The 17,258-nt window shown below is 39.6% G+C and overlaps 1 protein-coding gene across 3 annotated transcripts in view; it reads left to right on the top strand.

Moving 5' to 3' along the window:
• Nucleotides 1–17,258, top strand: part of mfn2 (mitofusin 2) — a 60,487-nt gene that overhangs the window by 8,167 nt on the left and 35,062 nt on the right. For all 3 annotated transcript variants that reach the window (XM_062052418.1, XM_062052419.1, XM_062052420.1), the window contains 9 exons: nucleotides 2,206–2,387; nucleotides 2,615–2,750; nucleotides 7,941–8,103; nucleotides 8,163–8,287; nucleotides 11,677–11,785; nucleotides 11,937–12,044; nucleotides 14,125–14,278; nucleotides 14,729–14,796; nucleotides 17,081–17,202. In XM_062052418.1, the coding sequence (XP_061908402.1) occupies nucleotides 2,210–2,387; nucleotides 2,615–2,750; nucleotides 7,941–8,103; nucleotides 8,163–8,287; nucleotides 11,677–11,785; nucleotides 11,937–12,044; nucleotides 14,125–14,278; nucleotides 14,729–14,796; nucleotides 17,081–17,202 (1,163 nt within the window). In that variant the 5' untranslated portion in view covers nucleotides 2,206–2,209. The remainder of the gene's footprint in view (nucleotides 1–2,205; nucleotides 2,388–2,614; nucleotides 2,751–7,940; nucleotides 8,104–8,162; nucleotides 8,288–11,676; nucleotides 11,786–11,936; nucleotides 12,045–14,124; nucleotides 14,279–14,728; nucleotides 14,797–17,080; nucleotides 17,203–17,258) is intronic.

Genomic DNA, 17,258 nt, shown 5'->3' with positions numbered 1-17,258 from the left:
GATGAAAATATGACTATAGGAGTTTAGAAAGAAGTAACACTTAAATATGGATATGGTTCTGATCTGGTTACAACAGGACGTTAAAGGGTGAAGGTTTCAGGTGAGAGAGGACGCTAAAGGCACGCCCCCAGTTAGCATATAGTGCTGCTATGTGCGTTGTAAAAAAAAAAAAAAGCCGACAAACACATCACCAAAATGGACGAGGTGCCGCTCACTTTGGACATCCCGGTGAAGCACACTGGAGAAGAAGGGGACCAGCACGGTAGCACAACATGGCAAGAGAAGTCGGCTTTTACTGTTGTGCTAGCTAGTTTTCAAACATCATCCCTAGTGAAGGATGGTGTAGCAATATTGTTGTCCGGGTGGAAATCGTGAGAAATTTGTGAGAATGGTGGCCCCGGGAGATTTTCGGGAGGGGGACTGAAATTCGGGACTCTCCCGGGAAAATCGGGAGGGTTGGCAAGTATGCCAAATGATGAGAACCAGATGTCCTAATCACTTGGCCTGATGTATCAAATCAAGCACTTAGGCATGAAGACTATTTCTACAAACATTTGTGAAAGAATGGGCCGCTCTCAGTGATTTCCAGCGTGGAACTGTCATAGGATGCCACCTGTGCAACAAATCCAATGTCCTCGCTCCTAAATATTCCAAAGTCAACTTTATTATAAGAAAAGTGAATAGTTTGGGAACAACAGCAACTCAGCCACCAAGTGGTAGGCCACGTAAACTGACAGAGAGGTCAGCATAGTGCAAAGACTTTCTGCACAGTCACTTGCTACAGAGCTCCATACTTCATGTGACCTTCCAATTAGCCCACGTACAGTACGCAGAGAGCTTCATGGAATGGCTTTCCATGGCCGAGCAGCTGAATCACGCTTTTCCACCTGGCAATCTGATGGACCAGTCTGGGTTTGGAAGTTGCCAGGAGAACGCTACATTTCGGACTGCATTGTGCCGAGTGTGAAATTTGGTGGAGGAGGAATTATGGTTTGGGGTTGTTTTTCATGAGTTGGGCTTGGCCCCTTAGTTCCAGTGAGAGGAACTTTGAATGCTCCAGGATAGCAAAACATTTTGGACAATTCCATGGGATGGCACTTCAACTTCATATGTGAGTGAAGGCAGGTGGCCAAATACTTTTGACAATGTAGTGTATGTGCTCTGGCTAAAACAGCATCCTTGTTAGTTTAGAGTACAATGTCCTTATTTGGACTGTGGACTGGACTTTCACAATGTTATGTCAGACCCACTCGACATCCGTTGCTTTCGGTCTCCCCTAGAGGGGGGGGGGTTACCCACATATGCGGTCCTCTCCAAGGTTTCTCATAGTCATTCACCGACGTCCCACTGGGGTGAGTTTTTCCTTGCCCGTATGTGGGCTCTGTACCGAGGATGTCGTTGTGGCTTGTACAGCCCTTTGAGACACTTGTGATTTAGGGCTATATAAATAAACATTGATTGATTGATTGATTGATTGATTATTTGGTCATTCAACACACTTATTAGACCTTTGTTTAGACCACTTGTAAAACTGCACTTTTTGGGCAGATTTAGTCTATTATTCACAATCCTTACATAGGACAAGAACACATGTTTTTATTTTTGTATGCATTCTAACTCGTAAATTAACCTCAAGTAGGCTTGAAAAACAATCTTTTTTTTTAGTTCTAAGTCACAAGTGTCCAGCTCAAGGGCCCAGGGGCCAAATCTGGCCGCAACATTATTTAATAAGGGTTTTTTTTACTGTAAAATCAACTTTGGTACTGTTTTTTTCCCATAAACAGTAAGACACTAAAACATTAAAAAACTAACAAAAATACCATTGAAACAAGAAGATTTTACGGTAAAAAAAACTGGCTATATATATTTTTATGGTTAGTAAAAATATATTTATAGATCAATCCTGTCTCAGAACCAGCCAGTGAGGTGTCAAGTTTGAAGTCACGTGACACGGGTCTAGTAAAACAGCATAAAAACAGGCAGTTGAATGAGTTACCTTGGCATAATAACACATAAATATTAAACATCAACATTGGATATTTTCAAACTCTAGAAATAATTCCAATGGTTAAAATCTGCACTTTTGAGTGACAAAAATCATTTAATGAGAACAACATGGGGCGTCCTCATTTTTGACTATTTGATTCAGCACTGGTGTCAGGATTGATGATCATGGGCTTCTTCTTCTGTTTCTTCTCCATCCAGTGCCATGTCTTTGGTTTTCCCCCGGCCGAACACCAACACAGTCCACGGCAAGAAGGATAAGAGACTGATGGCGGAGGTGAACGCGTCGCCACTCAAGCATTTTGTCACAGCGAAGAAGAAGATTAATGGGATCTTCGAGCAGTTAGGGGCCTACATTAAGGAGAGTGCCTCCTTTCTGGAAGGTAATTAGTTGTCTTTGTAACTGCAAAATACCTTTAACCACTAGACCATTAACCCTGGTACTGTGAGTTATACATTAATAATGATAAAGTACTTTCATATTCTCCAAATTGGTATGTTAGGACATTTCTACCATGGGAAACAATACAACTAGAAGTCTGTTCTTGGGTCAAAGTATTGTTGAATCTTTTCTAAGTGACGTTCAAATAATAAAAGCTCTCCCTGCTAGATGCTCACAAAAATGAAGAGCTGGACCCAGTTACCACAGAAGAGCAGGTCCAGGAGGTTCGAAGTTACCTGACCAAGGTTGCTGGGATTGGGGAAGTGCTCGCCAGGAGGCACATGAAGGTGGTGTTCTTTGGGAGGTATGTGTCTCTTTCCCCATCCTACTGAATTCATGGATTTTTTTATCCTCAGTAATGGAATTCCATTCATGTTCCGCAGAGCAGGTTGTCTGAGATGATTGTTTCAGATTATTTTTCATTAGTAAACTATAGTCGGAGCCCTGGATGGGTATTGGTGAATTCCGCCTGTACTACATTGTAGTACAGTCAAACTGGGTTGAGGCCCGGGCAATATGGCAAAAAAAAAGATGACAATTAATTTATTCATATCATCCGATCTCGATAATTATCACTTTTTTTAAAATTTTAAATGAAAGGTGTATTGTCCCGTGCAAGATGATCCCAATACCAATGTAGCCCTACTGTTTGCTTCTGCAGTATCTTGTAACAGACATGTCCGCCATGTTTGACAACTGTCATTTTGTTCCCATATGGTGCAACAGTACAGGTAACCCACGCTATGGGCCATACCTGGTTTTAGGGCCACGGTTTTGCTTCTTTTTCCGTACATTTTGTGGACAAAGTTATTTGTTTTTTTTGCTTGTCATCACAAACATCAAGCAGTACACAAAGTATCATTGGTGTGCGGAATACTGTTGTTATTTCAAGTTAACACAGTGTTTCCCACACATTCATTTATTTTTGGCGGCCCGCCACGAAAGAATTATGTCCGCCACAAATTTAAAAAAAAAAAAAAAAAAAAATTAATTAATTCATTTATTTATTTTTTTGTCCTCTCCAGCTTCTCAGGCAAATCATATAGTAGATGTAGATGCCCATATCGGCTGTTCAGATTTACTTGACAAAAGAGAAGTGTAGGATACTTCTCTTGTTGCCTTATTTGTATTTGACTTTATTAAATGTATTTATATTAGAAACACAACATGTGTATATAACAAAGGGTGCAAAGTCTGCAGGCAGTAGGAAACACATGGTTAAGTGTAGGGAGTAAAACTGATGGCAGTCTAAAGTTCAAGATTTTTGGAGCTCTTTGTTCAGTGGATCAGATGTTTGATGAAGCTCTGTGTCTATCTACCACCACTACTGTTTTATGTTTATTTGTTACTGACTGTGGCAGGACACCTCTGCCTCTGTTTCACTTTATGTTGCTGGTAAATAATATGGTTGTAGTAGTAGGCTAAAGTTAAATTATTTAGTATGCACTAATTAAAGGGGCAGAGCTTTGAGACATTTTAGCTTTTATATTTTATAAGATGTATTTTTTGTAAGAACCACAATTAATAAATATATTTCAGTGAATAACTTATTGTTCAAATCTGTATATAAATATGTACATAAAGTGTTGTATTTATATTGTAAAATGGATGGATGGATGGATATTTAAAACAAAACTGTTATTATTAATTAGTAAGTATACATTTTTTGAGCCTTTTTAGAGAAAATCATATCATTGTAGTAAATTATGCAAATTACTCGATGATGTCATGGTGACCACGCCCATAGCCACGCCCCCACCGCCACAGGTATCTTGGCAGTTTATGGGAAACACTAACATTTGCTACTTTCAAAAGGTAAATTATTATTTGTATTCTTTAATGACTTGTATACATCAGTGCTCCTCACCAGTGTTTTATTTATTATTTATATTCTTTAATGACTTGTATACATCAGTGTTCCTCACCAGTGTTTTATTTATTATTATTTGTATTCTTTAATGACTTGTATACATCAGTGCTCCTCACCAGTGTTTTATTTATTATTTATATTCTTTAATGACTTGTATACATCAGTGTTCCTCACCAGTGTTTTATTTATTGTTATTTATTATTTGTATTCTTTAATGACTTGTATACATCAGTGTTCCTCACCAGTGTTTTATTTATTATTATTTATTTGTACTCTTTAATGACTTTTATACATCAGTGTTCCTCACCAGTGTTTTGGCAAGCAGCGACCCAGATTTTTTAAAACTCAAATACTGTATTTTATATTTAACAAAAGTACATTAAAGTGCAGTTTGAATTTGAGGTACTGTAAAATAATGTGTAGCAACACATAAAACAAGTTTAATAAAGTGTTTTTTATCCACAAACTTAAAAATGATTTGAACACAAAGTGTCTGCAGAGTTATTTTTAGTACGTTACGTCAGAAGAGTTGAATCTTTGCAAACACATAAACAAAAAGTCTGATTAAAGAATATTTAGATATAAAAATGCCTTTTTCTGATTAAATTAGTGGGTGTGTTCATTCTCCCAGTCGGGACCAATACAGTAGTTCAGTCACAAAGACATTCTGTGAGTGCCTGCAAGTCCGCATTGAGGGCAGGATTACTGGTGAGCTGCAGCAGATAGTGAAACTAAAGTCACTGCTCCTTTTTTTAAATGTTGTGTTTCATCACTGTTATTCCATCCATCCATTTTCTACCGCTTGTCCCGTTAGGCTCCAGCACCCCCCGCGACCTCGATCTCAGCTGCATTCCGGCGGAATATAGTCATATTTCTTCATTTTATTCTTCTGGGTTACACTTGCTGCTGTGTAAGGGGGAAGAGGCACAACGCTGATTGAACATGAATTACATCACACACACACACACACACACACAAGATCATGGCCAGTAAAGGCGGATTGTTCGGGTCAGGATTATAGCAAGCATGGTTGCTTCCCTACTGTTTACTACTGCGGTAACTTCTCCCAGACATGTTTGATGGAGGTACAAATGCCAACAGCTGATCGCCATGGTCCAACTCAAATTACGATCATCCATCACAATCATATAATTGCCATGCCCTCCCTGGGTTGCTGGTGGGGTCACGTCAGGTTGCAGACTCAAGCACGTAGTGGACTACCTCTAGTTAATATTGCAATTTTCTATGCCAACAAAGACCGTTTCCCCAGGTACCGGAAATTGTTAGTTATGAAAGGTACCCATTCCTAGTCCTAGCTAAATCCTTCCAATTTAAGATGTGACAATTGACTGAGCTCAGCTTTGATACAGTTTCCCTCTCTGCTCATCTGATAACTTTTTAGCAGAATTATTGACCCTCCTTGATTGATTTCTTGAACAAATGTACGTTTGGAGGAATAGGAAGTCTAAAATGCAGATAGGATGTGTAGCATATGTCTTCTATTATGTCAGACCTGGGCAAATTAAGGCCTGCGGCCTGTTAAGCTTCTCAATCTGGCCCGCCAGACATTCCCAAATAATTTTTTGAGATCTTTAAGATGTAAAGCACATATGTCAGAGTCAAGGCCCGCGGGCCATATCCGGCCCGCGAGAAGGTTTTTTACGGCCCTTGGGATGATCTTGATTTATTATTAGAACCGGCCCGCAGACCGCAGATCTTTTTTTTTTTTTTTTTTTTTTTTTTTTTTAGACCGCAGATCTTTTACACGCACCAAGCGGATGCCGGTCCAAGGTTCCGAAAGGGGGCGAGCGGCCCGCCGGGACGCGCCTGCCGGCCGAAGGGCTGCAGCCCGGCCGTCAGTCGCGGAGCCCGCCGTGCCACGCGCGCCAAGGGGGCGGGCCGAAACCCGGCCCCGAGGCCCTGAGACTTCTGCTTTGTTTCCCCAAACCGCGCGTCACCGCCGGGCCCGCACCACCGTCGGGCTGCAGCCCGAGCGTCGGTGGCGGAACCCGTCATGTGCCGCGCGCGCCAAGCGGAGCGGGGGGGTCAAGCGGGCCGAAACCCGCAGGCCACCCCCTCACCACGAGGCCCTGAGACTTCTGCGTTTGACCCCTACGCGCGGCCCGTCGGGACGCGCCCGCCGTCAAGCCACGAGGGCCAGCCGTCGGGTCGCGGAGCCCGCCGTGCCACGCGCGCCAAGGGGCGGGCCGAAACCAGCGGGGGGTTTCGGGCACCCAACTCGCCTCCCTCCCACGGAGGGAGGAGGGGGGTTTAATGTGAACATTACTGTGCAATCACATATTTAGAGTTTTTACTCAATTCAAGTTTAAAAGTTAAAGTTTAATATTTGTTTTCACTGCATGTTACTTCTCCTTAAACAAAGTGTTGTTTTTGATTTATAGATTTTTGCACTTTATTTTATTGTATTTCAATTTAATTATATTTTAAAAATATTTCAGTTGAGTGGATGATAGAAAATTGCTATTATTGTTTTTTTCTTTGAAGTAAATTTAGCCCACTTTTGCTAAAATAGAAAATATAGGCTACTGATGGTGCCTTGAATACCGGTTTCTTTCATTTAATGTTCATGTTATGGGGATTTTTATACAAAGGAAATTTGTCTTTTGTGTCTGTTGAAAATTAAAGATTACTGACAGAGCCATAAGAAAATATTGCTTTATTTATCTGATCATATTGGAATATATTTGTTAGGTTTTCAGTAGGTTCAATTAGGTTCACTAGACTATATGCGTCATTTAAAAATTTTTCAATGAACATTCGAACAGTCCGGCCCTCGGCTTGTAGCTAAATTTTTTATTTGGCCCTCCGTCCATTTGACTTTGACACCCCTGATGTAAAGTGTAGCTGCCATTATGACCGTAAGTCTTCAACTATAATAAGTATTTCAATGGTTGGAATCTGCGCTTTTGCATGATATACTAGTTACTATGGTAATCTAATTAGTTCCTTTGGTAATCTAATTAGTTCCCATGGTAATCTAATTAGTTCCTATGGTCATCTAAGTCACAGCAGCTCAGACGAGGCACCAAGCAGTGTGGGTGGGGAGTGTTTCCACAGAGTGTTTCCAGAGCCTGAAATGTGGGTGTCAGGGACAGATGCTGAAGGAGATTTTTACAACAAAGTTCTAAAGCTTAGTGATATATCACTTATATCAGATATTTACCCTTTGCGTTCATATTTTGCTTTGTTCGTTGCGTTTCGCTTGATTGTAAAATATGTGGATGGAGAGGGGGTGTGACGTTCATTTGTTGTCAATATTCATTGTTTTATCCTTCATAGTTAATATTATAAATCCCGCATTCTTTACTTTCATGTACATTCTGGGTGTCTCATTCATGGAAAATTCCATTCCGTTTTTTAAGGCGGTCTGTCATAAAGTTTTTAGCATTCATTCAGACTTTATTGTGAGGTTTTGTATTAGTGTTCCTAACAATAGGACCCAAGCACACATACTGTGCAGCAGATTTTCACAGCTTGTGTATGTTAATTGTCCCCCAGACACAAAATAATTGCACTGTATTATGTAGTATAGGTTCAGTGTAAACACATATGTAGGTTCTCTTGCTTTGGTCTCTGAGTACAAGTTTGTGTTTGGTTCTGTAGGACCAGTAATGGGAAAAGCTCAGTGATCAACGCCATGCTGTGTGACAAGGTGCTGCCTTCTGGAATCGGACACACCACCAACTGTTTCCTAAGGGTGGAGGGAACGGATGGAAACGAGTCCTTTATCCTGACTGAAGGCTCAGAGGAGAAGAAGAGCATTAAGGTGGGTAACACTGAGTGCCTGACAGTGGACGTGATTGATCTTCTGTGGCTTATTTGCAGACGGTGAACCAGCTGGCCCATGCTCTCCACCAGCACGAGGACCTGGATGCAGGCAGCTTGGTCTGTGTTATGTGGCCTAAAGCCAAGTGTGCTTTGCTGAGGGATGATCTGGTCTTGTTGGACAGGTCAGAAATATTGTCCAAACTACATAGAGTTGAACTAACCACTGTATTAATTACTGCGGAAATGGTGACGTTAAAGGGGAACTGCACTTTTTTTGGAATTTTGCCTCTCGTTCACGATCCTTATATGAAACAAGAAGACAAAAGGTGTTTTTTATTTGCATTTTAATTGTAATAATCTGCTCGTTCTAGGTGGCTAGCAATGCAGCTCATGGAGTCAATCCATTCTGCCTCTCAATCACTTTAAAAATGCATTCAAAAACTGTAAACAAAACTTTATTTACATTCCGTAACTTATATAATAACCAAACTGTAGCAACATTATTATTGTAAGCACGAACACTGAAGAAGTCTTTTTCTAGCATAGTAACACACCGCCTTGCTACGGCATGCTAAGGCATTAGCCGTAAGTTAGCTACGGCAAGAGGTAAACTAACTTCCTGTGTCAGCAGTTCAATGGCTTTTTAATCTGTAATACACAACACAATGTGATAGAACACCAACATGTACTGACCAAAAAACATGAACAATCATATTACAGTATTTATAAAGTATTAGCCCACAAGTCATGTTTTGTTTGTACATAGCTAGCTCGGCAGCGTGTGTACTGTAGTTGTACGGTGATGTGCTGCATTTATCATGATCAATATTAAAGTGACTTACTTGATGGACAGTCTGTTTGGTCAAGCTGGTCGAGGAAGTTCTTTCCAGTTGATTTTGGGTAAGCATACCATTTATGTTGGCATAGCTTGGCTCCAAGTTCCCACATTTGTACCATAAAGTCACGCCGACCCCACTCTCTCGGCTTTCGTCTGCTCCAATGTTTCTGCCTCATTTCGTGCTTGCTTCTATAAGCAGCAGTTCATCTTCTGTATATTCAGCTTCAAAAAGATAAGGTTGGGAATCCACATTTGTCCAAAAATAGCCATTTTTCTCGTCTATTACCAAGTCTGCCACGATTAGAACACTCTTATGTTTGTTGCCGGATGTTGGAAGTGTGTTGAAATGGAAATAAATGCGCTGAGGAAGGAAGTTCCGGTATTGCTTAAAATGACCAAAATACGGTAAATATTGTACACAAACGTGTTTAGTACTACATTATATACATACAGTTGCAGCATGCGTATAAAACGTTGATTGAGGGTTTTGAAGTTGTCTTAGACAACGGGGACTCGCATTAGCCGCATTTTGCAAGCGTTTTAATTCTCTTTAAAATCCTAAAAAATAGAAGACATGTGTTCTTGTCTTTCATAATGATTGTAAACGAAAGGCAAAATTCCAAAAACAAGTGCAGTTCCCCTTTAACCTAGGGCTGGGCAATATGGATGAAAACTGTATCACGATATAAGAGTTTTATATCGATTGATGTCGATAATAATTGAAATTTTTTATGGAACAGAAGAAAAACATATTTATTTAAAATGACACCTTCCTCTGATTATATTCCCCTCCGCTATCAAGGCAGAAAAGAGAGTAAATGTCAACACAAGCATTTTAACACTAGGGGTGCACAAAAAATGGATTCACATCTGAATCGCGTTTTTTATTCATCCATATTTTAAATAGATTCAAAGTTCTCAAAAAAACTATTTAAAATGTTTTTTCTTTAAAAGAATCAACTTTAAAAAAAACAAACGTTCTAAGGCCATCTCCATGGAACCTGAAGGAGCTTTTCTAACCTGTAACTTGCTTTGAAAAAGTTTCATTATAATTATCATACCAAGTATTACATTTCCAAAATCGGTCTAGAGAATTGTGTTCATTTGAGAATCAATTCTGAATCAGATCGAATCGTTAGGTACCCAAAGATTCACACCACAAAAAAACATCCAAACACTCAATGTCAACAAGCTTCTAAAATCACATTGAACACTTAAAGTGTGAAAATGTAAACATGTAGAAACCTGAGAAGAACTCATTTCTGCAGGAAGTTACAGCTGTGCTCTAAAGGGTGAGCGCGGCTAAGATGGTGTGGTATTAGTACTCTTGCCTTGCATAATTTACACACCACATTGGTCTGACTACAGTCCAAAAAAAAAAAATGCCATACTGACCAGGTGACTTTTCCTGTTTCATCCACAATTTCTTCATTTTTACTTTCTCTTCTCACTCAAGAATCAACCGGCAGACAACACGATGGTGCAACTAAAGTTGATAGTTGATACTGTTACCTGATTGGCTGTTAGCGTGTCACTCCCACTGGTCAGTGATCACTTCCTGCGTTGCTCGGTTACCAGAGAGCCTTTGTTCATGCAACCAACCTTGCTTCCATACTTCCGGTTCATTCCAACGAGAAAAAAAAAACTTTATCGAATGCAGTATTTTATTGGTTGCAAAGGGGTGGAAAGTTTCCGGTAAATTTCCGGAAATTTACCACGGAAAGTTAAGCTCGGGAAGTTTGACCATTTTGTGATTATTCAAAGTTGGACACCGTCCATCTTATTGTGTAGAATAAGATGAGAAGCGTGTAAAAGACTAATGTAATGCCACACACAGATATAAATAGTCAGCTAAACAATTGGAGTAGTCTTTAACAATATTTGACTGATGCACAAATGAATAGAAATAGGCTAGATGAATACATGAACATGCTAAATCAAACTATAAGCTACATTCTTGTATGACAACAGAATGGCTAGCAGAACAGAAGGCAGAGGAAACTACACCTTTTCATTTAGTTGAACTTTACACATCACAAAAAAGGTACATTCTGATCGCTAACGTTGTTAGCATAAATGAATGGGATTTAACATAGAGAAAATGAGCATCACAGCTAACGGAGACATATTTTGGGTTCATTATGAGACTGTGGTGGTACATAAACCTAGCTAGCTAGAGATATTGGCCCCAAAATCATTGAACAAGTACAGGAACAGCTAGTCTGCTGGAGTAGTCTACAGTCATACAGTAACAAGCAATTACACCTCTATTAAACTTAAATACCATAGATCAAATATATTTACCCCAGTAATATCATCAACGCTTACCTGACTGGATGAAGGCAAATACTAGTGTGGCCTCAATAGCCCTGCTGTAGGGTGTTGCATGCTGGGAATTATCTGTGCATGTGATGGAGGAATGCACAGTACAGGGTTGAAATTCTACTGAATTTGCATGAAATCAGGTTGTTTTAGCTAATAATCATGCAAGATCTAGCATGTTGCATTCAATGTTTATTCCCATGAATTTCCCATTAATTCCCATGGAAAGTTTCCAACTTTGAATATTCCCGGAATTTTGCAACCCTATTGGTGTCGATTATGTATCTTATCGCGATATATATTGATATCGTTTCATGCCCAGCCCTATGGTAGCCCCAACTGCTGTGATCAGAAGTATGAAGCGATAATACTCCCGTCAGTGAAATAGTTAACAAAGTGTGTGTTCTTCAGCCCAGGTATTGACGTGACCACAGAACTGGACAGCTGGATCGACAAGTTCTGCTTGGATGCTGACGTGTTCGTTCTTGTGGCAAACTCTGAGTCCACGCTGATGCAGACGGTGAGAAAGTTGTTATATTACAACATCCTCATTGATGGACTGTACTTGAGACCTGAAGTGTGCATGTGGTTTAGAATAGGAAAAGGATTTTCAAATAAAGGCTAAATATTTTGCTTCTGAAAAAACAAATGACAGATATTTGTCCATGCAGGAGAAGTCGTTTTTTCACAAAGTCAACGAGCGGCTGTCCAGTCCCAACATCTTCATCCTTAACAACCGTTGGGACGCCTCCGCCTCAGAACCGGAATACATGGATGAGGTTAGTCCATCTTCTGTAATATTCATCCTGGACTTCCTACTTTAAGGGCAAAGGATGGATCACAGGTGGCCTCTCATCACTTCATGAGCTAAGACTAGATAGGACAGCGCTAGACCTTGACTAGACTAGCTGGACTTAGAGCTGGCCTATCTAGCTCCTTTTAAGGACTAGATAGTACAGACTAGACTAGACTAGCTGGATTAGTGCAGGTTTCATCAGTTCAAAGACTAGTCTAGTACAGCCCTGGTCTAGCTAGTCTAGTCTAGGGTTGTCCTATCTCGTCTTTGAACTGATGAAGCCTGCTCTAATTCAGCTAGCCTAAACTGTCCAGCTAGTCTAGTCTAGAGGTGTACTGTCTAGTCCTTGATAGTATCTAGGTAGCCCAGCTCTAGACTAGACTGGCTGGATTAGAGCTGTATTATCTAATCTTTGAACTGACGAAGAGCCCTCCTATCTAGTCTTTGAGCATGAAGACCTGGTGCCTCTCATCTGAGCAGGCTTAATCAGTTTGAAAACTAGATAGGACGGCACTAGACTAGACTATTAGGACTAGGGCTGTACTATTTAGTCTTTCAACTGATGAATGCGGCTCTAACCTAGCTAGCCTCGTCTAGGTTAAGATCTGAACTGTCTAGTCTTTGAGCATGAACTCTTGCCTCATTAGCGGAGGATTCATCAGTTCAAAGACGAGATAGGAAAGCTCTAGATTAGACTAGCCTTGCTGGACTAGAGCTGTAGACAAAGACTAGATAGGACAACTGTAGACTAATCGAGCTGGACTAGACTAGCTGGTCTATTTAGTCTTGTGAATTGATAAAGCTTGCTCTGATTATAGGCTAGAAGGACAGCTAGATAGATATCAAATAATAAATAGCACAGCTGTAGTCCAGCTAGTCTAGAGCTGTCCTATCTAGTTTTTGAGCATAAACTGGCACCTCTCTTTGGAGCAGGCTTCATCAGTTTGAAGACTAGATAGAAGTACTCTAGTAAAGCTGCTACAAATAGCCATTGAGCTGTCTGTCCTAATTTAATCTTTGAACTGATGTAATAGGTAGGTCACTTCTAGTCGATCTATGGTCTAGCTCTAGGGCTGTCCTGTTTAGTCTTTGAACTGATGACGCCTGCTCCGATGAGAGGCGCCAGTTCATGCTAAAAAACTAGATAGGACAGTCCTAGACTAGCTGGACTAGAGCTGTGCTATTTATTAATTGATATCTGCTGTCCTTCTAGCCTCTAATCGGAGCAAGATTTATCAATTCACAAGACTAAATAGACCAGCTAGTCTAGTCCAGCTCGATTAGTCTACAGCTTTCCTATCTAGTCTTTGTCTACAGTTCTAGTCCAGCAAGGCTAGTCTAATCTAGAGCTTTCCTATCTCGTCTTTGAACTGATGAATCCTCCGCTAATGAGGCAAGAGTTCATGCTCAAACCCAATCCTGGATTCTTTTCCCCCATTTTGTCTTTCTTAGTAGAAGTGTACCTATGATGACAATGACAGGCCTCTCTCATCTTTTGAAGTGAGAGAACTTGCACAATGGGTGGCTGACTAAAGACCACTGTAGTTTTCAAACTGGTTAAGCCTGCTCCGATGAGAAGCACCAGTTCATGCTCAAAGACTAAATAGGAGAGCTAGACGAGACTAGATTAGATGTCTTTGAACTAGTGAAGCCTGCTCCAGTGAGAGGCCAAATGTCTTTTGAGACAACCTGACCTGTCTGTACAGTATCAAACATGGAGCAAAATACCACTCTCAATTGTTTATTTATGTTAGCTATATCCATCTGGGTAGCACTTTATCGATACTGATTGTTCTCTTTTTCTTATTTCAATATTTATCATAGTGTATTTGTCTAACAACCATTGCCAAAGCCTTACACTATATACATGATATTAGTTATTTAAAGAGGGTGACAATAATTGAATATGTTTTGAACAAGAATGAGAGGGACAAGCGGTATAAAATGGATGGAAGAACTATACTGTGTTAAACTGTATCTCTTCTTACTATTGCATCATTTTGTTGACAACAAGACAAGGGTTTTATCAATGAAACTTGACTAAAGTGTGTTTATACTGCCAGGTGCGGAGGCAGCATATGGACCGTTGTACCAATTTCCTGGTCCATGAGCTGGGCGTCGTGGACCAAGCTCAGGCCAGCGACCGCATCTTCTTCGTCTCGGCCAAGGAGGTTCTTCAGGCGCGTGTGCAGAGAGCTCAAGGAATGCCTGAAACAGGTGGGACTGGGAAATCTGTATGATTAACCTATTAAAGTCCAGCTTTAGTGGAAATGTAACATCTTCTTTCCTGTATGTTTGGGGGCCAGGGGAGTATAAAAGCATCATATCATTGTTTACGTTTAGTCAGAAGGGAGAGGACTTCCAATATTACTCAACATGGTCAACAGGAATTGTTCAGTTTTTTATTTCCCTATGTTCAAACTGTATGTAATGTTACAGTGGCCTTGTTTTTAAATGAATACTTAGGCCTGCTACGCTACTGTATTTCAATGTTGATCATTATGGTGGTACTTTGAGAGCCAATTATTATTATTATTATTATTATTATTTTAATTATTAAGTGTTTTCTGAGGTGGTATTGTGTGAAAAAGGTCTGAGAACCACTGATCTAAAATAGATCAAATGTCGCTAACTTTACCAAGAACTCATTTGGTTGTCCTGTTTCAGGTGGAGCTCTTGCTGAGGGATTTCAAGCTAGAATGTTTGAGTTTCAGAACTTTGAGAGGCGATTTGAGGTAGGACTAAAATGTGGAAACTATTGAAACCTTGTTTTTTTTGAGGATTTTCATTTGTACTCCAAAGCCTAAGTAGTGCCAGTAATATTCGGCAGTGTCTTTTTTTAGTAGGAATGCACGATAAATATCAGACTGATAAATTTCGGGCCGATATGAGGAATTATGAATTCATCACGATAAATCTAGTGATAACATTTAATATCAAACTAAGAAAAACGACCAAATTGTGCCACCGAAACATGGCCGTCGATCTATCGTGTGGGACTTCTTCACTCTTTCGGAGGAAGACATTTTGTGTGTTATTTGCACCAAATGTTCTGCATACGTTACGCGAAGAGGAAAAAAAACCATCTAGCTTCAACACATCAAACCTTATCAGCCAGCTGAAATGCCAGCATTGCTGTGACAGCGTTTTGAAAGTTTAGGAAGGTTGTGGTTATCTGTATTGGTATTGGCTTGAAAAAAGAAAATAATGTGCATCCCTAGTTTTTAACGTTCCGTAATTGGTGGACTCTCTATCCTACTTAATTTAGTAAATCATCATTGTAATAATCATCAATATAAATTGTAATGCATTGTTTGAACTTTTAATTGAGATCTTTATTTTTACATATTGCTTGCTAATATACTGTAGATGTATTTGATTGATTTAAACACTGAACATGAACATTCTAGACAGTTCAAAAGTAGCAGGAGAGTGGAAAAACAAGTTGACTTTATACTGTATGCTTATTTGAGTTTCATTGTATGTATTTAACCATATGTTTACAATCTGCAAAGTATGTGAAAATACCGTTTGAACATCACCAAATGCCACAAAGCAATTTTGAATATTTTGCACCAAACGTCTTCAGTAATTTCTGTAGATTGACGTCACTGGAAATGAGAGAGATATGTTTTTTTTCATTTTTTATGCATTCTAAGTCGTAAAGAAATAAATTCATAAATAGTCCGCCAATGGGGGCTCTCTATTTCGCCACAAAACCCTCTAAATAACCATCCAAAACTCGCCAAAAATACTCTATATACATATCATGACCTGAATATTAACCAAATATTAGCGATGATGTTAATATAGCAACAGCAACTGATAATAACAAATACACTATATGGGTGTTTATCGATCTTAAAAAAGCTTTTGACACTAGATCATTCTATATTATTGTCCAAGTTGCATTCATTTGGTGTGAGAGGAGTAGTTTTAGACTGGCTAAGAAGTTATTTAGATAATAGACAAGAGTTTGTAGGTAATACATCTGAACAAATGAGGATTGAATGTGGAATTCCACAAGGTTCGGTTTTGGGACCAAAATAGTTTTACTAAAATTGTTTTAATTCATTTACTGTGCATGTTTTTTCGTTTACAGGTTGTTTTTTTTAATGTTTTTTTCGTTTACAGTACTGTACAGTATATGTTTTTTTGTTTCTTATATACGTTTTAAGTTTGTAAACCCCCTAACCACACACTTTATAAACTTTTCTCAGACAGGCATTAACATTTTCTCACATTTCTCTGGTGTAAACACTCTCAAAGTTCAAACCTTGGTGGATTTAAAAAAGTAAGTACAGTACACTACTGTATTAAAGAATGAAACCAAAGAGCAAAACCTGTTTTTTTGGAGCTCTAGGATTTTTTTTTTGACCTATAAATAAGCCCGGGTTTTATCATAAAGCCCGCAGCATTTCCACACACAACCAGAGTCACATGATCTTTTTGGGCCTTAAATCCTGCACAAAGTGCGTTTCCAAAATAAGTCTGTCTCATCCATATTAAAAACGTGTTCACGATTATATCCCCCACCACAGTATACATTCTGTACTGTACAGGACATGAAGAATATTGCACATGTATTTAGCCAATCAGGACGCAGAACACAATGGGCATTCATACGTTGGAAAAAAAAAAGAAGCTTGCGCCACTATAAAAAATGTCACGCACAAAAACAGTCAATGTAACAGCGAGCCCGTGTGAAGTGAACCGTGTTGTAGCGAGGGAACACTGTATATGATAATAGCTTCAATTAAGAGGCAACTTGTTTTTCCATTCTCCTGCTACTTTAATAATATCAGTAAGGTTTATTTATTTATTTATTTAGCCACAATTTCTTCTTTTTTCTTCACATATGCAATGAATCTTGACATTTGATTTGCGTAAAGTACTGCCCTTTCCAGAGTCACTTTCCACTCATGTCACCTTTTTATTAAGCAACAATAAATGAGTTACATGTGATTTTGATGATGGATGTGACAGTATTCAATGTTGTTGACATTTGCCCGCTGACAGGAGTGCATCTCCCAGTCGGCGGTGAAGACCAAGTTTGAGCAGCACACAGTGCGTGCCAAGCAGATCTCTGAAGCCTTGCGGCACATCATGGATGCAGTGCACATTGCCGCACAGGAGCAGAGGTGAGCTGTACCCCGCATACACAATGATTTGGGATTAGCTTTTTCTGGGACCTCTT

Source organism: Entelurus aequoreus, linkage group LG07 (genome assembly GCF_033978785.1).
Source record: "Entelurus aequoreus isolate RoL-2023_Sb linkage group LG07, RoL_Eaeq_v1.1, whole genome shotgun sequence".
NCBI classification, from domain to species: domain Eukaryota; kingdom Metazoa; phylum Chordata; class Actinopteri; order Syngnathiformes; family Syngnathidae; genus Entelurus; species Entelurus aequoreus.
Note: the sequence above shows the minus strand (reverse complement) of the source record. Positions and strands in the feature narration are given on the sequence as shown.